General features: G+C 42.0%; 1 protein-coding gene across 1 annotated transcript in view; it reads right to left on the bottom strand.

The window, feature by feature from the left end:
• LOC138959730 (UPF0764 protein C16orf89 homolog) overlaps positions 1 to 24309 on the bottom strand; it is a 74165-nt gene that overhangs the window by 13527 nt on the left and 36329 nt on the right. Inside the window, exons 2-3 of the mRNA XM_070331334.1 lie at positions 11602 to 11763; positions 2305 to 2455 (exon numbers count right to left, since the gene is read on the bottom strand). Of these exons, the coding sequence (XP_070187435.1) occupies positions 2305 to 2455; positions 11602 to 11763 (313 nt within the window). The remainder of the gene's footprint in view (positions 1 to 2304; positions 2456 to 11601; positions 11764 to 24309) is intronic.

The following is a 24309-nucleotide window of genomic DNA, read 5'->3' as shown; positions in this document are numbered from 1 at the left end:
CTTCTCTGTCGCTCTCTCTCTCTTTCTTTCTCTCACTATGTCTGTCTGTAAATACCCCCCCCCCCCCCCGTCTACCCGTTTGCTTGCCTTAGAAAATCATATAATAACTCAATCACTGAAGTGTTATCATATTTGTGTTTGTGTTTCAAATTGAGTAAGAACAGATTGTAAGATTCTGCATAAAATATCGATCTATACTCGTGTAACAAAGATGAAATACTAAGTCAATATCTCTCTCTCTCTCTCTCTCTCTCTCTCTCTCTCTCTCTCTCTCTCTCGAGTGGTGTCCCTTGGCGTAAGAGACAAGTCGACGTGACAGGAGCTCTCTAAGTGTTTGCTTTACAACTCGCCAAGATGACCATTGTTGGACTACCAACACATGTGGAATCCATCCTAGCCACCCTTCTGTCGGACCACCTCGTTAAATCGTGGAAAGTTGCTGGTGAGGGAGAGGACACAGTGTTTGTCCTTCGACTGAGCGCCAGCCAACATGGACAAGAAGCCGCCATTACCGCACCAACCGGCCAGTGGCGAAAAAAGTCTGCTGCACAGATCCGCCGAGACAGGAGACGAGCAGAGCTCAGAGCTGAGCAAAGGAGAACACAGGTGGGAATTAATTCATGCAATACAATGCCTGACTTTCAAACTCATCCACTAAAAGACTTAGCTCCTGTTCCTACGATCAAAAATGATAACGCAAATTCCAGTGCAGTGACAAGTGACAGTGTCAAACAACAACATTCCATAGAAAGATCACGTGAAACACGCAGCCTGGCCACCCCAACACAGCACACACCTGCCCACTGTGACACTGCAAGCTTAACCACGTGCGAGAGTGTCAACTCAGAGGTTTGTTGTGCTGTGACGTCACAGACAGCAGACGACGAAACCACTGTAGCTGAACTGGCAGCAACGGACCGAGAGTTTGAACCAGATGATGTCTACGACTTAGCCTCACACTGCTCACAGAACGTGCAACTTAAAGAGAAACTGTTAAACAGAAAGAGGAACCGCACTCTCACAAAAGTAGTGTGCGAAAGAAAAGGTGGAAAGAAGACGCTGATTGCAAGGGGAGACGACTACGTCCTGACATACGACTGCAAAACAGCACAGACAACGTCATTCCAAGAAGAGGAGGAAACGCCCCCGTGTGTCCGGCGTCTGCCCCAAGTCGACCGCAACGTCTTTGGAGAAGAAATCGACCATCTCACGACTGACCTCCATGTCGTGTCTACACTGGTACAGTGCTACCTCCGTGCCATGCCAGACCGACTGTTGTCGCAAAACTACAGGGCACACATATTCCATGTGTGTTTGTGACAAACCGCGATCGATATGGAACAATACCGTGTTCGAAACGGAAAAGTTATTTCCCGACTTGGATTACAAGTTGGATGCTTCGGACCGAATCACGATGCATTGTTTTTGTGTAACAGACTGAAACCAATGTGTACACTGATGTTCGTGGATTGTTCGATTACCCAACCCCCCAGAACCCTTTTGCTATAAACATGAGTTTTCGCAAATAAACATTCTGATTCTGATTCTGATTCTGATTCTCTCTCTCTCTCTCTCTCTCTCTCTCTCTCTCTCTCTTAAACATACTCACACACACACACACACACACACGCGTGACACATACACGTTAGCTTCATGTAAACAACCAGATCAAGATGGCCCAGAAGAAGACGGCAAGACGCCTCGCACTCCCAAATTCTGGCACGCAAGGAAAAGCCAAAAAGCAGGGTAAACACTTTAGACTGGGGACACAAAAGCAGAAGTGACAAAGCACTCTGGCACAGAAAGGGACCGAAATCAGGTTTGTGGGCGGATCCATCTTGGCCAATTGACGGCTGATGGGGCAAATGAATTGCTGAGACACGCCACTTCTGGACGTGTCAACAGTAATAACGGCCTGTGTCGTAGTTTTGGCCTCGGGACATTTTCTCTCACTCGCTTCTTGCCAACTGCGTTACTGGATTTGCGGAATAAGGCCCCCGGGTTTTGGGAAAAGAAAAAAGTGGTCACATTGGTTTTTAATTTGTTTACGTTGATACCTTGACAGGAGCTGCTATGTATACTCCACATGTTTGTATATACTTTCTTAAAGACGCTCTCCGCCTCCTTTGGCTGTGCTGTGCTGTGCTTTGCTGTGCTTCGCTCTGCTTTTCTCTGCTTTGCTCTGGTTTAATGATTCTTTCTTGCTCGGATTAACTCTCGTGTGTATAACTTTGCCCTTCGTTGCACTTCATGAAGTCAACTACGGGCTCAATGAAGGACGACCTTAACACCGCAACAGCTTACCCCGTGCCGAAGAGTTCTGTGAGACAGTCGTCCGACTCCTTCTCCGCCATGGCTTCCTCTGCCTTGTAGGACCAGGAGGCCACTGAGGGCGACAGCCTCCTGCTGGAGTAGTTCAGCTCCCACAGCCCTTCTTGAATGGTGGGCCCGATTCCTGCAACAACCAGTAAGATAACATATCATACCCAGAGTGGACCCGATTTCTGCAACCACCGCTAAGATAACATATCCCACCAAGAGTGGGCCCTATTCCTGCAACCACCAGCAAGATAACATATCACACCAAGTGTGGGCCCGATTCCTGCAACCACCAGTAAGCTAACATATCACACCAAGAGTGGGTCCGATTCCTGCAACCACCAGTAAGATAACATATCACACCAAGAGTAGGCCCGATTCCTGCAACCACCAGTAAGATAACATAGCATACCAAGAGTGGGCCCGATGCTTGCAACCACCAGAAAGATAACATATTACACCAAGAGTGGGCCCGATTCCTGCAACCACCAGAAAGATAACATATCATACCAAGAGTGGGCCCGACTCCTGCAACCACCAGACAGATAGCATATCATACCAAAAGTGGGCCCGACTCCTGCAACCACCAGTAAGATAACATATCATACCAAGAGTGGGCCCGATTCCTGCAACCACCAGTAAGATAACATATCATACCAAGTGTGGGCCCGATTCCTGCAACCATCAGTAAGATAACATAACACATCAAGAGTGGGCCCGATTCCTGCAACCACCAGAAAGATAACATATTACACCAAGAGTGGGCCCGATTCCTGCAACCACCAGAAAGATAACATAACACATCAAGAGTGGGCCCAATTCCTAGCTGCAACCACCAGAAAGATAACATATTACACCAAGAGCAACACCGGTTTTAAAGCCTTCTTCTAGAGTAGTTCATACCACACAGTCTGTCCTGAATGGTGGGTCCGATTCCTGGAACCACCAGGAAGATAACATATTACACCAACAGCAACACCGGCTTTGAGGGCGACAGCCTTTTGCTGGAGTACTTTAGACCCCACGGTCCTTACTTACTGGTTGAGCCGATAGCTGCAACCGCCAGACAGCTAATTAACACTCCACAAAAAACAACAACATTCAATCAAAACTTGAATTGATGTAAAAAAAAAAAAAAAAAAATTGAGGAGACAGTGGACTGATAAATTGTTGGTAAACAGCTAATTGGACGAATGCATGAGCTGCTACGAAAACCAAAACATACAAAAAGATGCGACAGATTCGGGTGGCAAATAAAACAAAAGCGTCCGAAGCGTTGCTATGCATGGTCAGAATATAATGTCATAGGAAATCACATTCACACCCACAAAGGTCCCGAAGAGCATAATTATATCATGAAAGTGCCTTTTAGTATAAAACAACAATTTCTGTCCATTCTATGGCCATTTCATTTAATCCCCGGATTCAGTCAGGTGTACGCCACCCCGAACTTACAGGAGCTTTCTCGCAATTGTCTCCCATCCAACCACGGGAGACGACTCATCCAGAGCGATTTCTAACAATGGCAGCAAAAACAATTATCGGCACGGTTGCGGCGCGTGACATTCCCTTCATGCATTTATAGGTTGTGGGCGATGCAATCTACATTAGTGGTCGCCGTGTTAATACCTTAATTGCAACCACAAATTGTTATAAGCCGCAGGAAAGGCAATACCCCTGAAAGCAATATTTACGGATAACCGTCAACAACGACGTAGCAGATTCGAGGCCTGGAGCCGGTGTCATGGACTAGCGGTGGTCACACTAAAAGTCGGACTACCGCTTAGTCTCCTCACTGCTGTTGTCGTTAATGCGGTTGTCCCAACGCAGAACTGTAATTCCTGTGCAAAGACGTACAGTCGGCCTACTGACATCTTTTTCGTGAAACCCGATTTCGTCAGAATTACTGCATTTCACTCGTTCAGCTGCGGTTGACCGACTGTTTGCTAGCTTATGAAACTGGCCCCTAAGCTCTGACTAACATAAATGAAGGACGAAAGATACGGGGAAATTCTCGTCCATATTGTCATCTACGTTCGAACTGGCACTTTCGGGACCCCATAGCAAGAGAAATGTCAGGAAGAGAGTACACAGTCTGATGAACGGTCAACCACAGAAGGATATTTCTAGTGTTAAAGTGATATTAGTCACCCCCCCAAAAAAATAATCGTCCATTACTCCGATGTGCAAGTGTAATCTTTCTAAGCATACGCCAAACGCTTTTCCTTTGTTTGAAATGAAATACCCAGCGTACCGGTTACGCGCATCTTTTGTCACAGTCCCCACACCACTTGTAGACCCTTCATTCCGAACGGTCGTCGGCAAAACTGCAATTCCATTTGCTGACATGAATATTAGACAAGCTTCGCATAGTCAGGGATAGGCATCGGCGTCTGTCATACAACTTTGATGGGTTGACACAATAGGAGGTATTTATTTTGACTCGTGTGGTTGTCCGTAGGCACCAATTATTGTCCCTGCAGTTGATCTCTGGTTTGATTGATGGCTTCATGGTTTGAGTGGAACCGGAGAATGTTGATACCTTTCCGGGTATGATATAAAATACCAGAAATGAAATCGGCACCTTGTCTTACCTACCGGGTTATATTTCAATCGATTCAAACGATGTTATTCAAATATGTTCAAGTAACGTTATACAATGCTGAATAACTAAATCAATGGAGCACAACAAGCTATGCTTATCAGCGTGCTCTTGAAAAGAATAGTATGAGATAAGATCTGACAGACGATTACTTTTTACAAAGCTTAATAATCATGTAGTTTGACAAGTCGTTTGATAGAAACGATTGTTTTCAAATAATTAAACACAAAAAAACAATGCTGCATACATATTCTTAAATCAATGAGCGTGGCTTCTAAAAAATAGTGTAAGATTAGATTTGACAGACGATTACAATTCTCAAAGGCTTCATTGTTCGTTTTAATGAAACGTTACAATGAAATAAAACAAGACAAAAGGCTCCATGAGGTGAATATAAGCGTGTTTAACCTTACTGTAAAAAAAAATTAGGTGAGGAATATGGCACTTTCAACGAAATAACATCATGTATGGTCAATTAGTTTCGATATTGTATGTGCCGTTTCTCTTTTGAACTTTACGTTTGCCATAGCTTCCGTTTTACGATGTCGATTTTATGTCGCACTAGCCTCCCACTTGCGCCGTGGTGATTAGGCTGATTGCAAAAGGTTGGGAACGATACAGCGACAGTGTTGCGTTGCAGTTAAAAGGACCAAAGGAATCTACCCTTTCACTCGTAAGACACCCCAGGCACACATTTGCATTTTCACAGCAGTACAATTTCTCCTTGCTGTCTTTCCCTTCATTTTTTCTGTTGTGGATAAAATGTAGACAATTTCTGTTTCTGTATCCAAGTTACACGATTCTCGGCACTAATGACGTAAGAACGGTGTTATAAAACAGGTCAATATTTATATATATATATAAAAAAAGGCAACTGCTTGTTCAACTGATAAGCTTGCTATTCAAAGTCTAGCGCCATTTTTATTTTTAAACAAACAAGAACAAAACACCATTACCACCACAACCACCAACAACAACCAGCCCAACTAACAAAGATAAGCAAGCAAGCAAGCAAGCAAGCAAGCAAGCAAGCAAGCAAACAAACACACAAACAATGTATAATGGCCTTTTTCAATGCTCAACCATCCCCTGTGTCAACCTGCAGAATAAATAATGTTAAAAGTTGTTAGCGAAAATTTGATTTTGGTCACAATTTTGAATTTTGATGAACAATCTTATTAAATTAATACATTTGTAAGCTTTCGAGCTGAAATGCAATCCCACAGTCCAGACTCAGTCCAAACAAAACATGACAGAAAGCAAGATGAAAAAAGGAATGACGCAGAAAGAATTGTTTTTAGTTCTTGAGTGTGGAACATTAGTAGTTTATCTGTTTGATGATGATAAAATCGTTTATTTAACGTCACTCTGTAAAAACATTGGCGACATTTGTCTTAGATTAAAAACACACACAGGTGCGCACACAAACTTTCACTTTATGTACAGTGGTTCACCACCCTCCCACCCCCCGCACACTCTCGCTCATCTAATTAAAAGGGGTACCCCTTTTATCTGTTTGGATAGCATTTTGGTGGTTTACACGCAAAAGAACGGAGGTGTTTTTAAGCCCAAAATCAGCAGCATCACAGAACCCGACGTTTAGATTCATATTTTTCAACGCGAGCAACTCAGCCTTTCGAAACAGAACAACATTGCAACACACAAAAATGTGTTGCACAGCATTGTCTGTCTTTGTGTGCGTCTGGTTTCCAGAGGGTCATCGGATGCCAACAGCAAGAAGCCAAACAAGGTCTGACACAGAGAAGCAGAGAGTCTTACAACCATAACAAAAAACGCACGACTTTGATTTTTTGTCTTCAGTTATTTGTTCATAAAATCTGTTGTGAGGCTTTTAAAAGTAGGTCAGTGAGTGTACTGATCAAAGTGTGATATGAGCTCAATATACGGTAATCTTGAACTTTAGTGTGTTAAATCCATAGCTCAGAATCCAGTGGCATTCTTTACTTATTTTTGATACAAGTCCTTGTAATCAAGCCAAAGAACATTGTGTCGTGAAATTAATTGACGGATTGAGCTCCAAACGTATGCATAATGAATTAATTTGGTTGTTTGATCGACAAAAATGGCGTACGTTGCACTGATCTAAAAATATCAGTGGTTCGTTGTCAACCAAGGGACATAATTTACACGATATTGTTGTCTCCCCTGTCCGCTCATACGGATACTTCCTTCTTTGACGCATGTAAACGAAATGCATTCGTACAGTTCATCGGAGTTCATTCCGTGACTTCAAAGGGATTTTAAAAGACTTCTTATGCTTACAAGTGCAGGTTCTGCAAATTTGGAAACTTAAATGGCTCTGAATTCTAAGATATGAATTTAACACACTAAAGTTCAAGATTACCCAATATACTCTGACCAAAGGATAATATACTGATTAGGATGGAGATATGGTTACTGAGCTTCACTGAGTAATGACGGAATGATCGATTCTGATAGTAGTTATGACGAAGGTATCGATACTGATACTATCCTTTTCAAATGTCGTCTCTTGACGTGACGTTTACTCAGCTACGTGATATTGTCGTGCAAAAAAAGACAGTACTTGTTCTCGAGCGGCGTAATTAATAGGTATAGGTTTCGATTGATTTTTAAAAAAATACGGACCTTAACAACCACAAGTTCTAACTGAGCGCCTTGATGTGTATGTGATATCGTAATAACGTCACCTGGCTTGTTTGTCGCTTGATTTGCTTCCTGTCTTGGATTATTTTTACCCATGGAAGTCGTCTTTCCAATTATAGCAGACACGCACAGATTAACAGACCCATGCGCTATATTCCACATTTCGTCAACCTTCGGGTTTTCGTACGAAGACCAGATCGATTTGTAGGTTACATGGGCATGCAAGCTCACTTACAACTGCTAACATAGATATACCAGCGCACTGACAGTAAAATACAAATGCTACGAACGCATACACACGCTTCTGAATACCATAGTACCAGCGTATTGGCGTTTTTGAAGTATTAATAGCCAAATCACAACAGAATAATAATATCCGTAAACTGAAGCGTCTTGCGAGGTAATCTGATGAAGTCGGGCCAGACTTCATAAGCGCCATCCTCTTATGGTAAACGGACAACCTTTTGATCGTGTGCGTACAGTTCTCTTGTGTGACGCTGAACAAAGAGCTAGGCAGAAGGGAAAAATGGTTTGAAGAATAGTAACGCAAACACACACACACACGCGCGCGCACACGCACGCACGCACGCACGCACGCACGCATTTACACACGCGCGCACACACACACACACACACACACACACACACACACACACACACACTGGATCTGGATCTGGATAACCCGCCTGGGTTGGTGGTTGGCGGGTGCGCCACAGAAGCCGACGACGACTATCAACGTGACGTTTTTTTTTGGGTGTGCGCATCTAAAAGAGTCTTAAAAGTTCACTGTACACAAGGTGGATATAGTGTACAACTCCAGCTGGTCTTCTTGCTGCTGTACTTGCGGCTTTAGTCCGTTTGCCCTAGAATGTAGGCTTTTCAAGCACAGTTAAAAAATGCTATGTTACAATGTTAAAAACTGGATAAAAACTACTGAGGCTCTCACACTGGTTTCTGCCCCCCTAACGCCGATGAGAAGGCGCTGGGCGTGGTCAAGGTGACGGTGGCTTCGCTCAAGTTGTTCCACTCGATCACTGTCTTTATAAAGAACGAGTTCCTGTATTGATCAGTCTTTGAGGTAGGAGCTTTGAAACAGCGGCTGTTGTTGGTTGCCTGTCTCTGGAGGATGTTTTGGCTCTCATACCCCTCGTAGGCTTTAGGCTTGACTCGGCGCCGAGATACGCTCATCGGGGTGAGGAAGGAGTCAGGGGGTAAGGCAGGTACAAGTCCATTGATGATTTTGAACAGCATCGTCAGGCGAAGTTGCTGACGGCGTTCCTGGAGTGTAGGAAGTTGGAGGTACTCTAGCATCTTGGTGACGCAGCCTGGGTCCTTGGACACGTAGTCTTTCATGATGAACCTAGCGGCTAGGCGTTGGATGCGTTCGAGTCTCTCAACGTCTTGTTTGTAGTAGGGGTCCCAGACCACCGCCCCGTACTCAAGGGTGGACCTGACAAGAGTGATGTAGGCAAGGCGACGGCACTCACGTGGGCAGTTCCGGAGGTTCCGGCGTAAGAAGCCCAGGGTAGATCCTGACCTCTTGCAGAGACTGGTGATGTGGGGGCCCCACTTCAGGTCGGCTGAGATCTGTATGCCGAGGTACGGGTTCTGTTCGACCTGTTGGAGGATGGTGTCTCCGAGGCTGTAGAAGTAGTGGGATGTGGATCTGGTGGAGAGGACGTAGCACTTCTTAGCGTTGAACCTCATCCCCCACTGGTTGGCCCACTCTTCCAAGCTCTTTAGGTCTGCCTGTAGCGTAAGGTGGTCCTGAAAGGTGCGGATCTGGCGGTAGAGGAGACAGTCATCCGCAAAAAGTCTGACAGACGACTGGACTGAGTCTGGGAGGTCGTTGATATGGCACAGGAACAACAACGGACCCAGCACTGTGCCTTGCGGGACGCCGGACTCGACCTCCACCTCTTCAGATGCCTCGCCCTCCAGTACAACCCTCATCTTCCGCTTGGTCAGGAAACTGGTCAGCCAGTTGTAGACACTTCCCCGCACACCGTAGTGGGCCAGCTTGTGGAGTAGTTTCTTGTGCGGGACAGTGTCGAAGGCCTTGCTGAAATCAAGGATGGCGACGTCAGTTTGGTGGCCAGCATCATGGGATGACAGAATGTCCTGCATGGTGGTGAGCAGCTGGGTTTCACATGAGTGGCCGGTCCTGAACCCATGGTTGCGGCTGGATAGCACTCCATGTTGTTCGAAGTGCTTGTGAAGATGGTGACAGATGATGTGCTCAAGGAGCTTACAGGCGACCGAGGTCAGGGATACTGGGCGGTAGTTCTCAGCTTTGTTCCTATCTCCCTTCTTGTAGACAGAGGATATGTTCGCTGATAGCCAGTCTTTCGGGAGCTCACCTGACTCGATAGAGGTGGTGAATATCGCCGTCAGGGATGGGGCAATGGAGTCAGCGCACGTCTTCAAGATGCGGTTTGGTATGCCGTCTGGTCCCGATGCTTTGTTGAGCTTGAGGTTCCTCAGGAGTTTTGCAACACCTTCGGTAGTGATGGTAATCTTCTCAAGTGGGGGGACTGGGGTGCCTTTCAACTCTGGTGGAGGAGAGTCATCACGCTTCGTGAAGACGGACTGGAACTGTTGTAGCAGTATCTTGGCTTTGGAGGTGCTGTCGCTGTGTAAGGAGCCTTCTTTGTAGAGTGGCGAGACTCCAGCGTTGTCCTGTCTGCGTGACTTGACGTATCGCCAGAAGGGTTTGGTGTCGTTTGTCTTCAGGCTCTCCTCAATGGTGGAGTTGATGTGGTTCCACTCCGCCTGCCGCATCTGGCGTCGACATTCTTTCTGGGCGAATCTGTAGTTCGTCCAGTTGCCAGTTTTCTTAGCTTGTTTGTAGAGCCTCTTCTTGCGTTGCAGGATTTTCTTCATCTTGCGGTTGATCCACGGTAGGCTGTAGTTACTTCGCCGGAGTGTGGATGGTATGAAACGCTCGACGGCAGCCATGAGTGACGATTTGAAGCGGGTCCACATGGCCTCTACAGATTCACCCTGTTATTTCATGGTGTTGATCTCTTCTGCTAGGTGGTCTAGTTCAGTCGTGATGTTACTCCATCTGGCTTTTGAGTAGATGAGTTGTTTCCTTGGTTTTTCCTTGATGCGATGGGGGTGGATATCCACATCGGTGATGACGATGCTATGGTCTGATATGCCTGGTATTGACCTGGAACTTTTGCAGAGTGATGGGTTTGAGGTGAAGACCAGGTCGAGGATGTTGTCTTCACGCGTTGGTTGGTCATGAATCTGAGTGAGAAAGTTGGTTGTGGTGGTGTCAACCAGGAATTGCTGCACTGACCTCTCTGGAGCTCCTGCCTCCACACACACTTGACAGACAGAAAGACATGCCCAGAAAGAGTACTACAGGCTCACAGCAATGAAAACAAACAAGTTGGCGGGGAAAGACACGGGAAGATGATTGAGTGAAGCTCAGGATCTCTTTGGTCACTGGTCCCCTACCAACCATTGATACCTCTTAGCTGCCGGTAAAGCGGGAGGGAAAACACTACAAGCTGCTATTGAGGATTTTCATGACTCGTGCGGACCCTCTCGTCATCATGTCACTGCTTGCAATATGCAAGGTGTCCACATGATTGACTGTTCGGCTATAATGCATACCATACTACCCGTCAAAACACCACCACCACCACCACCACCATCACCACCACCACCAACAACAACAACAACAACAACAACAACAACAACAACAACAACAACAACAACAACAACAACAACAACAACAACAACAACAACATAGCAGATACGTTTGAGTGCAGATCTTTGTGACAAGGCCGTTTATTCTAAAACCAGCTATACGACTGGAATGTCTATTCATCTTTCATATCGTATTCAGCAACCAGATTGCTTTTACATAAGTGAGTGTCTATACAGTTGACAGACAACGCAGGTCACCTCTTGAAAAACCAAATTCACAAAAGCAAGGATCCATTCGTAAAATCGACACACACAAACACACAGCCAGACAGACCCCCCTCCCCCCGCCATACACATAAAAAAAAACTCACGTTGGTAATATTTGGGTTGGGTACGAGACACGTTGGGCTCTGCGTCATCGCTGACTTGTTTTGACAATTGGTAGAGTCCCCGGATGTCTGTCATAATGTCGGCTGGCAAGAGTGTCGTCTGATGCTTCTGCTCCAGGTTGGCAATCAGGACTTTCAGGGAACCTGAAACGAAAGGAAATAATTGACATAAATGATAGAGAAAAGGATGGTTAAAAGGTGTTTAATACGTAGTAACGCATCTCTAGCGTTTGTTTGTTTGTTTGTTTTGTTGTTTTTTGTTTGTCTTAAGAAGAGGAGGAGACAAAGAAGAATTCAATTGAGGGGGGTGGAGGGACGAGAGTTGGAAGCCATTACTGAGTTCTTCTTTCTTCCGTGTCATTTTTTCGAGGGGGAGGGGGGGGGGGGGAGGTGGGGGCAGAGTGACCTAGCTGTCACGAAGGAGACAGGCAGGCTATGATCGAGAAAACAGAACGATTATTGTCACGCTTAAAGCAAAAACGGGATATGTGTTGAAAATGTTTATAAAGCGGTTGCTCTGAAAGTAATTTTGAACTGCCAGTTTCTTTTTTTTCTTTTTTTTAAATCGTCTATAACTGATTTATCTTTTTGCTGGAACATCAGTGCCCAGGACTGTTGCTCTTCTCTGTCAGACAGAGCACTGGCAACGCGTTCCACTGAGGGCACATGTGAGTGGAGAACTTCTCACCTCCCATCTCTTAATTTGACACCGGCACCGTCTTTCAGTGACTGGCCGGAGAATCGAATAACGTCAAAGTCCAACAAACCCTGGGGAGCACCTCAGTAGTATTGACGTTGAGAGTGTGAGAGGTAAAGCAGGAGGGAGTGCCCTTTACCCCCTCCCCTTTTTTTTCAAACCATAAACAATCTGAAAAACTCAGATCTCATAGAAGAGCGAGTCTTAAAATTGGGATAACTTTACGGACTTAATAAACAGAAAACACAAGGTCTTAAAAGACAGTTGGGGGACGGGAGGGGGGGGGGGGTGGTGGTGCGAGGGGGGAGTCTTATAAAGGGACTTTTTTTTTGGCAAGGGAGAAGAGACTATACCAGACTAGCTGATCGAGTTTCATTCCTCTTTTGACCTCGGAGACCTACGCTAGGATATGGCCATCTGAGCTTCTAGTTTATTTTCCGCCAACACACTGTCAAGGTGATCGGAAATGTCAAAACTAGCTATGTCCCTTGGGAAGAAAGTTAGTGTTTGGTGGGGCTCTACGGCACAAGGATGGAGAAGGAACAAGATGAACGGTTGCAGTAACAGAGATGAACGGTTGCAGTAACAGAGATGTTGCTAAGATGAAAGTTCTTCAACACAACGAGCTGCTAGCCTTCCTTTGTTTTCGATTGTTTTTTTGGGGGGGATTCAGTAAGCTTTCTTTTGGCACATTTGCTAAACATGCAATGCAATTCTCGGCAAACTGTGGACGTTTGTTACGCGTGATTGTTCTGAAAAGTGACTATTACATGATTGTTCTGAAAGTCTACTATTTATTTCATCGTAAACATGTAAGCCCTCATACGTGATTGTTCTCAAAGCTTACTAATTTACATGATTGTTCTGAAACTCTACTAAAGGTAAACTTGCTTCACCCGTGAAATGTTGTCAGATATGGAACAATATGTATACCCCTGTCCATCTGTCTGTGTGTATGTCTGTATGTATATAGAACAATATTTTGATACAATGATACTAAATCTTAAGTGATATTGATATTTATACCCCAGCCAAATGAAGTTGGAGGGGGTATTGTTGTAACGCGTTTTGTCAAAATGTAAAACATTTTACAAAACGCGGGGCGCGCCCCGTGTTTTGTCAAAACATTTTTACAAAACGCGGGGCGCGCCCCGTGTTTTGTCAAAACATTTCACACTTTGTTACAAAACATTGTAAAAACGTTTTGACAAAACGAGTGGCGCGCCCACAAGACCCCTTATCTTCTTTGAAATTGGGAGTCAAGAAAACTTAGAATCTTCACCATCAAATAATTTCCAAATTGTGTGTCTGTCTGTTTGTATGCTACTCATGCAAATCCACAGTTCAATTAAAAGTCATTTATTTCCTTTTACCCCGATTATTTAAAATATCCTGAATGAAGACCAATATTTGTTTTTGTGTGTTGGTTTGCTTGATAGTTTGATTTGTTGCAATTAAAGGGACAATCAAACAAAAGTCTTTAGGATCATTACATTGTCAGTGGGCATGAATCGTCGCCACCAAAAAAAAAAAAAAAAATCTGCAAGATGCATTGTTTTGCTTATCTTATAGTGTGCTTTTTCACATTTAAAGGGGTTTCCAGCGGGAGTCAGTGAGAACATAATTTTAAGTCATATAAATGTAAACAAAGATTTTCTGAACGAATATTTTTTTTAGTGTGCGTGTTTGTGTTGCCTTGTGTGATAGCCTGATTTTGCTTAGTTAAATGGACATCAAAGCGGAAACAAATTTGATAATTTCAACGTCATATAAAATGTAAACAAAGATCTTCTGATCAAAAACAACATCTGCTTCTTTGTATATATATGTGGGATAGTTTCATTTTGGTGTTACTTAAAAGGACATCCAAGCGGAAGTCAATGGGGCCATTTTAAGGTTATATAAATTGTAAACAACGATCTTCTGAACGAAGAATTTTTTTTTTTTTGCTTCTGTAATAGTCTGAATTCTCGCAGTTAAAAGGACATTCAGATAAAAGTCATTTTGTTCAATTTAACTCAAAATGTAAATATCCTGAATGACGACCATTTTGTTTTTGTGTTCTGGTTTGCTTGATAGTCTTATTTTTTGCAGTTAAAGCGACAATCAAGTGGAAGTCAGTTGCCATTAATCGTCGCCGAAATAAATGAAATTTTCTGCACGATGCATTATTTTGCTTGTGTTATAGTCTGCTGTTTTGCGTTTAAAGGGGTTTTCCAGCGGGAGTCAGTGATATGATAATTTTAACGTCATATAAATGTAAACAAAGATTTTCTGAACGAATATTTTTTTAGTGTGCGTGTATGTGTGATAGCCTGATTTTGCTTTGTTAAATGGACGTCTAAGCGGAAATTTTTTTTGGGTAATTTCAACGCTGTGACGAGCGCAGTTTTTGCTCGGCACTGGGGAGACAAGCGACGCCACTCCATATGCTACACATGCAAATCCACAGCTTTTTCTTCTGTTATGTGACCACAATCAACACGCTGATTTACCTTTCCAAATTGCGTGTCTGTCTGTCTGTCTGTCTGTCTGCGCGTCTGTCTACCCGTATGCTACCCATGCGAATCCACAGTTTACCTCTGATTCAAATCAACACTATAGCTTCTTTGCGGATTATAATCAACACGCATAATTACAAACAGCAACCAGAAGAATCCTGTGGCTAGTGTTTCTATGAGTTTAGAACCGGGAATTCATAATCGCTTGACCAAAAGTGTCACCCCTCCCTCTCAGTTATAGGATGGATACCACCACGATTTCTAATCGTTGAGCCAACCTTTATTATAAAGAGTATTGCAAAAATGACAATCTTTTGACAATAATATGGAATCGCATATAAATCAAGATATAATATGAAAGCCAACTTCGAAAACTAGCTTTGATGGGGTCTCTGAAATAAACATTTCGACTTGACATGGATTTGACTTGACTTGATTGACTTATCGATTAATTGACCAATCGGTTGCTTGAGAAAAAAAATAGTGTGTGGCTGGTAATGCGCTTAAGGCATGATAAGATTTGTTTTTTTAATTGAAGCATACACTCAGGAATGAAAAAAAAAACTGCTACATAGGAATACAGAGGGATTTTGGTTTTTGTGTAATTCGCGAGTGTGGCCGAAATAATTGTCTGAATGATTTGTGATGAGGAAGAATGGAGGTGATGTGTACATGTGAAGAAAACATGGCCAATACTACCAACTGATGAAAACATGACTATTACTACTGTACTAACTAATGAAATACTGCTGTTTTTCATCGGATTAGTAGTAACAGGCCTTATCCAATGAAAGCGATTGTAGGAACAATGTTTTATCAGTTAGTAGTAATAGTCATGTTTTCATCGTTCAGTCGCTAGGCGTCTATCTTATGTAGTGAAATGTTCCCTTGTGAAAATGTGTGGCCTGCTGTCTGAAAGGTGTAAAAAGATTCACCCAATCAGAAGCATTCAAATTGGTGGTCCAGAAACAAGGTGGTGCAACAATACGATTTTTTTTAATTAATCAATTCCCTGTATAACAGCTTGCTGTAAAACTGAAACTGGATGATAGCCCAGAATTCTAGGGTTATTACATTTTGACAAAACGCGTGTTTGAGCCCCCTGCGTTTTGTAAAACGTTTTTACATTTTGACAAAACGCGTTAGAACAGGTATACTGGATTCACTTTGTCCGTCTGTCTGTGTGTATGTCTGTATGTAAATGGAACACTATTTTGATACAATGAACCCCCGCCCAATGAATACAAACTCAACAAGTAATACGTTTCATACATTGAATATGTCTTCTTTATTGTTCTCAACTCAAAATTGAAATTAAATGTTCAAAGACAAAAATTATTTATAATCTTCAAAAATGTAATGATTCTTCTTGAGTATTCCCAACTCAAAATTCAAGTTAAAGATTCAAAGGGACACATAGAAACTTTTGAATTTTCCTCTTTGCCATGCTTAGGTGACTTGGTCACCAACATGAATCGAAAGGCATGGCAAAGAGGGAAAATGGAAGCTACTTTTTGCCCCTTTAAAGACGAAAGGCACAACAAATAATTTTCACAAATGAAACTTTTTTTTATGAACTTAAAATTCAAGTGGAGAGGGGATGAGAGACGTGAAGAGATGTCCGGGGTTGCGAGATGGGTGGGGAGTCTGGGCTATAAAGTTCTTGCACGCGAGACAATATACTTCTTTGTGTGTGTGTGTGGGGGGGGGAGTATTTTGTTTATCAACCCTCTCTCTCTCTCTCTTTCTCTCTCTCTCTCTCTCTCTCTCAATCTCTCTCTCTCTCTCAATCTCTCTCTCTCTCTCTCTCTCTCTCTCTCTCTCTCTCTCTCTCTCTCTCTCTGTTAATATTTTTGTCATCCTAAATGTTGGGAGGGGGGGGAAATACATGTTTGCCCCCCCCCCCCTCCCCCCAGGAACAGCTTCCCCCCCCCCCGTTTCCGACGCCAGTGCACCGAGTACATACGCACACACACACCACACATACACACACATGAAAGCTAAATTTATTAGCACATCTGTTTTCAGTGACACTTTTTTTTTATTACACAGCAACCACCAAGGGTAGGGGTATACATTATTATTGTTCCATATCTGACAACATTTCACGGGTGAAGCAAGTTTACCTTTAGTAGAGTTTCAGAACAATCATGTAAATTAGTAAGCTTTCAGAACAATCACGTATGAGGGCTTACATGATTACGATGAAATAAATAGTAGACTTTCAGAACAATCATGTAATAGTCACTTTTCAGAACAATCACACGTAACCGACGTTTCAGGCAGTAATTGGCGTCGCCTTTCTCAAACCGTGAAAAAGTTCTGCAAACCTGCCGAAACAGCAGCAACGTTTTCGACGTTTTGAATTGAGTTTCGACCGTCGACACCAACCAATTTCCCTCAGTAACAAGTGTTAAAACAACACACAAACACACACACACACACACGCACGCACGCACGAAGGCACGCACACACACACACACACACCTACCCCCCCTCCCCACACACACACACTCACACACACACACATACCCACACACACACACACACACACACACGCACAAACACACATCATTAATGTTATAGTTGTATCAGTACCCTGATGGAGCGGTCGGGGTGCAAGTTACACACACTGGATCACACGCTATCATAACCTGTTCACTTGGTGCAACAAACAGATATATTTATCAGAACATAATACACTCCATGCAGAGACTGGCTGAATGTCAGGCGTCGCTACAAACTGCGGAAGTGTCCTTTTGTCAACACTAATTAGTACATGTCAACCGTGCATGCCTCCATTCAATAAAACACGGGATGTGCTAAAAGCGTAACTTTTAGCACATCGTAATTGCTCCTCATTTTGAAATTCGCATAACTATTTTGCGATACATAAATATCAAAGGGTGTGGAGCGTAGGTGGAAAACGTATGAGTATCAGAAATTATACTGGTAAAGGTGACACTGCTTAAACGAAAAGGGGTACATCGTAAAGCGAAGGGCTTGCATGCTCAGCGTATAAGTGCATAGACTGGGTGCTTCTGCTGATAAAAATGAGATTGATTAATACCTGTTAGTTAGTGGAATACAGATTTTTGATCTGATCAAGGAAGTTGTGTTTGTTTGTTTGTTTTTGTGTGTGATCGTTTGTTGTTGTTGTTGTTGTTGTTGTTGTTGTTGTTGTTGTTGTTGTTGTTGGTTTTTTCCATCTGAAAAGTGACGATTTGCATGAAGTAGAACATACGTTCTTTCCTTCGTTTGTTAGTCCGTTTGTCACTTTGGGTGTGGTTTTCTTCTTTTCTTTCTTCGTTGTTTTCTTTCTTTCTTTCCATCTTGTTAGAGCTAAAATCTCCAAAAATAGACATCACTTTGTCTGCTACAAGGCAACCCTTAAAAGTGCAGCTTGTTAGGCTTCGAGTCAAAGGTAAAAAGAAAAGGAGAACGAGGAAATGATAAAAACAAGTCGCGTAAGGCGAAAATACAATATTTAGTCAAGTAGCTGTGGAACTCACAGAATGAAAGTGAACGCAATGTAATTTTTCAGCAAGACCGTATACTCGTAGCATCGTCAGTCCACCGCTCATGGCAAAGGCAGTGAAATTGACAAGAAGAGCGGGGTAGTAGTTGCGCTAAGAAGGATAGCACGCTTTTCTGTACCTCTCTTTGTTTTAACTTTCTGAGCGTGTTTTTAATCCAAACATATCATATCTATATGTTTTTGGAATCAGGAACCGACAAGGAATAAGATGAAAGTGTTTTTAAATTGATTTGGACAATTTAATTTTGATAATAATTTTTATATATTTAATTTTCAGAGCTTGTTTCTAATCCGAATATAACATATTTATATGTTTTTGGAATCAGCAAATGATGGAGAATAAGATAAACGTAAATTTGGATCGTTTTATAAATTTTTATTTTTTTTTACAATTTTCAGATTTTTAATGACCAAAGTCATTAATTAATTTTTAAGCCACCAAGCTGAAATGCAATACCGAACCCCGGGCTTCGTCGAAGATTACTTGAACAAAATTTCAACCAATTTGGTTGAAAAATGAGGGCGTGACAGTGCCGCCTCAACTTTCACGAAAAGCCGGATATGACGTCATCAAAGACATTTATCAAAAAAATGAAAAAAACGTTCGGGGATTTCATACCCAGGAACTCTCATGTCAAATTTCATAAAGATCGGTCCAGTAGTTTAGTCTGAATCGCTCTACACACACACACAGACAGACAGACACACACACACACACACACACACACACACACACACACACATACACCACGACCCTCGTCTCGATTCCCCCCTCTACGTTAAAATATTTAGTCAAAACTTGACTAAATATAAAAAGAAGAAAAAAAAAGAAGAGAGTAAACAAAAAGAAACCATCAACAATGGAGGCAGTTTCTCCGGGGCAATTAGCAGTTGAATCAAGTGAATTCAAGAAAGGGGACCGCGTAGACTCAATTTTGTCTCAGAAGCATACAAATATTCGAACAAACAGTTCCGCACATCGGAGAGAAAAGCTGTTTTGAGGGATTAATTCGCAAAAGCTTTTTGTCGTGACCGCCACCCTTCTGAAATCCGATCAGGAAACGTTATCCGAATTAGCAGCATTTGGTGCGAACCGATTGAATCTTTCAGGCCGACGTTGTCGTCGATTAGATTCCTGTGTGGCAGCTCAGCGAAACTATTTTTCTGATTGTGATTGGATTCCATAATCGGATTATCGGAGACACAAAATATGGCAAGGGCAGCTTTCTCCGTCGACGTTCATTATCGAGAAAAAGATTACAGGCCTGCGAATTTACTCGCCGAAATCAGGAGAGACAGAAAACGACTTCTGGCATTTCCGCACATGTCTGTTCGTGCGACTCAAAACGGCGACTGAAAACAAAGATCGGACACAAAACGATTTCCAAGAAGCAAAAGGAACGGGTGAAGGGAAAACATGTCGGCGGAAGGTAAACGAATTAGGTGTCACGCTTGGACAGATCAGTTTTCGTCCGACGTGTCTGATTAGAAGACTGGAGAACGTTTTCAACTACTGGAAGAAACAGAGGAAGGAATCAAGAAAGAAGGAAATAAAAAAAGAAAGAAAGAAAGAAAGAAAGAAAGATAAAAAGAAAGAATATGGAAACTGGAGGAAATATTCAATAAATGGAAGAAAAAGAAAAGGAGAACAAAATAAAGACATCATGATAAAAAAATAAAGATAAAAGGAAAGAAAGAAAGAAAGAAAGAAAGAAAGAAAAGAAAGAAGGAAAGAAAGAAAGAAAAGAAAGAAATTTATAAAGAAAGAAAGATAGAAAGATAAATAGAAGAAAAGAAAGAAAGAAAGAAACAAGTCGCGTAAGGCGAAAATACAATATTTAGTCAAGTAGCTGTCGAACTCACAGAATGAAACTGAACGCAACGCAACGCAGCAAGACCGTATACTCGTAGCATCGTCACTCCACCGCCCGTGGCAAAGACAGTGCACGTGGAATTGACAAGAAGAGCGGGGTAGTAGTTGCGCTAAGAAGGATAGCACGCTTTTCTGTACCTCTGTTTGTTTTAACTTTCTGAGCGTGTTTTTAATCCAAACATATCATATCTATATATTTTTGGAATCAGGAACCGACAAGGAATAAGATGAAAGTGTTTTTAAATTGATTTCGAAAAAAAAATTTTGATAATAATTTTTATATATTTAATTTTCAGAGCTTGGTTTTAATCCGAATATAACATATTTATATGTTTTTGGAATCAGCAAATGATGGAGAATAAGATAAACGTAAATTTGGATCATTTTATAAATTTTTATTTTTTTTTACAATTTTCCGATTTTTAATGACCAAAGTCATTAATTAATTTTTAAGCCACCAAGCTGAAATGCAATACCAAACCCCGGGCTTCGTCGAAGAGTACTTGACCAAAATTTCAACCAATTTGGTTGAAAAATGAGGGCGTGACAGTGCCGCCTCAACTTTCACGAAAAGCCGGATATGACGTCATAAAAGACATTTATAAAAAAACTGAAAAAAACGTTCGGGGATTTCATACCCAGGAACTCTCATGTCAAATTTCATAAAGATCGGTCCAGTAGTTTAGTCTGAATCGCTCTACACACACACACACACGCACGCACACACGCACACACGCACGCACATACACCACGACCCTCGTTTCGATTCCCCCTCGATGTTAAAATATTTAGTCAAAACTTGACTAAATATAAAAACGGAGAGAAATAAAGACAGACAGAAAGAAAGAAATCAGAGGTAGACAAAGAGAAACGCACAAAAAAGGAAAAAATAGAAAAGAACATGACGGAAAGGAAATTCTTTACGCAAGATGGTTTCAGGTATAAACACTTTCTCCGTTTTGCAAAAAATGGGGAGAGAGCGGTTCTGGTTTTTAAAACGGAAGAGAGAAAAGAGAGAGGAGGCCATGAACTGGCCGAACAAATTTCAGTCAACAACAAAGAGAGAAACAAAAATCCACCCTCTTCACTGCTGGGTTTAGAAGGGTCACCAAGACCTCTTGAGCTAACTATAACTCTAACGTTCAAAGTTATGTTACAAGGTCATTTAACTGATGTACAGATTTTTCATACGTGAGCATTGTTCCCTGAGCTTTACATGTGGGTCTATACATAGCTCAGTCGTGTTGTAATATCATGTGCTGTACCTGATGTTTATTCCTGTACATTTTCTATTCTTACTGGCTAATTCTGTTCAAAAATAGATAATACTGCATGGCGTGCTGTGCCGTACCATATTTACACGAGTTGCTTATTTAAATATTGAAATGCGAGCGAAAGCATTTGAAATATTTGAAAAAGCAACGACGGTATCATGTGTGTGCCACTTCCCATGACCTTGGCCTTAATTAATCACAACAAAACCCCAATGCGGTGTTAAATAGCCTTTCTTTTGAGTAAACAGTACCAAACAGTACCGGAGTGTGTTTATTGTACTTAAAGGCGGAAGTTCCAAACAACACCAAAGACAAAAATATGCTGTCTTCTTCATTCGTTGACATGTTTGGTTGTTTGTTTATTTACGTGTTTTTGTGTGTGTTGCTTTTGAATAATTTATTGTCTTGTTTTGATTACGAAGTTATGTATCGATTGAACACTGGATTTCCCTTTTTTGAGCCATGTGACGTCAGAGGCCGACAAAACTTCATAATTATTTAGGCGGCCAGCCGAGACTACAAAATAGTGCATGTTTGTGTGCGTTCAATCATAAAAACTAAAAGCAATTATAACCAGAATCGATCGATACGTACAGGTTACTTGTATTTTTGACCAAAATATGTCCTATTTTGGTTAAAAAAAAAAAAAAAAACCACACAAATAACGTATAATGTAGATGTGTCCATAAGAATGCGCTTATTGTGTAATTTACTTTTTTGATCCATTTGATGGAACTGTTTTCCTGGCCTCGTAAATTTCTGCGCGAAATAAACTCTTCTTTAAAAAAATAAACAGACGAGCATGAACACTGTCTGTAAAGAAAATTGTTTATCCTACATAGGTGAGAGAGACACCCGTGAGATAATAATCGTTCAAATCACACGTGTGTATATCATGTAAATGAGGTCATGTCAAGCAAGTCTGGCAGGTACCTGTTTTTCCACTGCTTATGATGCCAAAGTCACCGAGACAAACGTCATTATAGAAGAAAAAAAATTGCGCTCGCTAATTACCCTCGATGAATCTTTAGAACTAACACGTCACGCCACACTTCCAGAGTGACGTTTCTTTGCTTTGACGTAATAGATTGCACGAGACTTTAGAAGAGATCGAGGTTCCAAAACAAGCGTCTTCAATTTAGCTGCCTCGAATGCAGGACATTTTCAGTAAAATACACGTAAGTACAGTATGTAGGATAAACAGAATACAACATGGCTTGCTGTGTCGTACCAGATTTACACTCGTTGCTTTTTCAAATAGTGAACAGCTCGCTTTCGCTGGCAGTTCAATATTTAAAAAAACAACTCGTGTAAATCTGGTACGACACAGCAAGCCATGTAGTATTCTGTATTTCTCCTGTTTGGTAAAGGACTCAGTCGCACTTGTCATAAACAGTTCATCAACAGATTGATTGCACCGTACCTAGAGTAGCCTTTTAAATTAATTATAGTCCAACCCTCATAAACATAGCGTCCATTGCTCATTAGTTAATTATAGAACTTTCACTGATCGATTGTACGGGCTGCAAGCAATACTTTGACCTGTTACGTCGGATTCTATACCTGGTATACCTGGGGCGGGGATATAGCTCAGTTGATAGCGCGCTGGATTTGTATTCAGTTGGCCGCTGTCAGCGTGAGTTCGATCCCAGGTTCGGCGGAAATTTATTTCAGAGTCAACTTTGTGTGCAGACTCTCTTCGGTGTCCGAACCCTCCCCCCGTGTACACTACATTGGGTGTGCACGTTAAAGATCCCACGATTGACAAAAGGGTCTTTCCTGGCAAAATTGCTTAGGCACAGTTAATAATTGTCTACCTATACCCGTGTGACTTGGAATAATAGGCCGCGAAAGGTAAATATGCGCCGAAAATGGCTGCAATCTACTGGCCGTATACAATTTCATCTCACACGGCATCACTGCAGAGCGCCTAGAACTGTACCCACGGAATATGCGCGATATAAGCCTCATTGATTGATTGATTGATTGATTGATTGGTATTGCCCGTTTGCGATTTGCCTGACACAGTGTTTTTCAGAGATATCTCTTGAACAATTTGATATGTGAGTGAGAACAAAATATGTTTCCAAAAGCATAATTTCCTAATTGGTTTAAACATAAGTTTATTCTAACAAAGGTTACAATCATGACATGTATACAAAGTTCACAGAAACAGCAACAAGCTAGAAGCTTATAGTGGTGTTCCTGCATGACAGTACAACATAAGGCGGTAACGGCTGAAAAATTTGTCTCAATAAACCAAATCTATTAATAACGTAATGAACGTTGCATAATGATGATAAAGAAAGACAGTAAAGGAAGGAAGGAGGGGGAGGTGAATTATGTGATTGGGGAGGGTACAGTTTAAATGAAAAGCAAGTAAACATGAAAAGAAAATTGAATGAAAATTGTACATCAAAACAAAAATCAGTTTTAGAATACATATATAATATTGATGGTGTTAGCGAGTAAGAGATAGGGAGGGAGAGAGGGAGGGAGGGAGGGGGAAAGTGAGAGAGAGGGGGAGATTGAGAGAGAGAGAGGGGGAGAGAGAGAGAGAGAGAGAGAGAGAGAGAGAGAGAGAGAGAGAGAGAGAGAGAGAGAGAGAGAGAGAGAGAAAGAGAGAGAGAGAGAGAGAGAAAGAGAGAGAGAGAGAGACGAGTAGACGTATCGATTTTGTTTTCACTTTACATGTTTATCTGTTCGATAATTTCCTAATTTAATTTCAGTTTTTTTCCTGCTGGATTTAATTAGGTCTTCATGATGTTCTGTTAAAATAACTAATATGTATTCCCTTTACTGGGCCA

The sequence above is a fragment of the Littorina saxatilis genome, linkage group LG2 (genome assembly GCF_037325665.1).
Source record: "Littorina saxatilis isolate snail1 linkage group LG2, US_GU_Lsax_2.0, whole genome shotgun sequence".
NCBI classification, from domain to species: domain Eukaryota; kingdom Metazoa; phylum Mollusca; class Gastropoda; order Littorinimorpha; family Littorinidae; genus Littorina; species Littorina saxatilis.
This window is presented reverse-complemented; position numbering and strand designations above follow the sequence as displayed.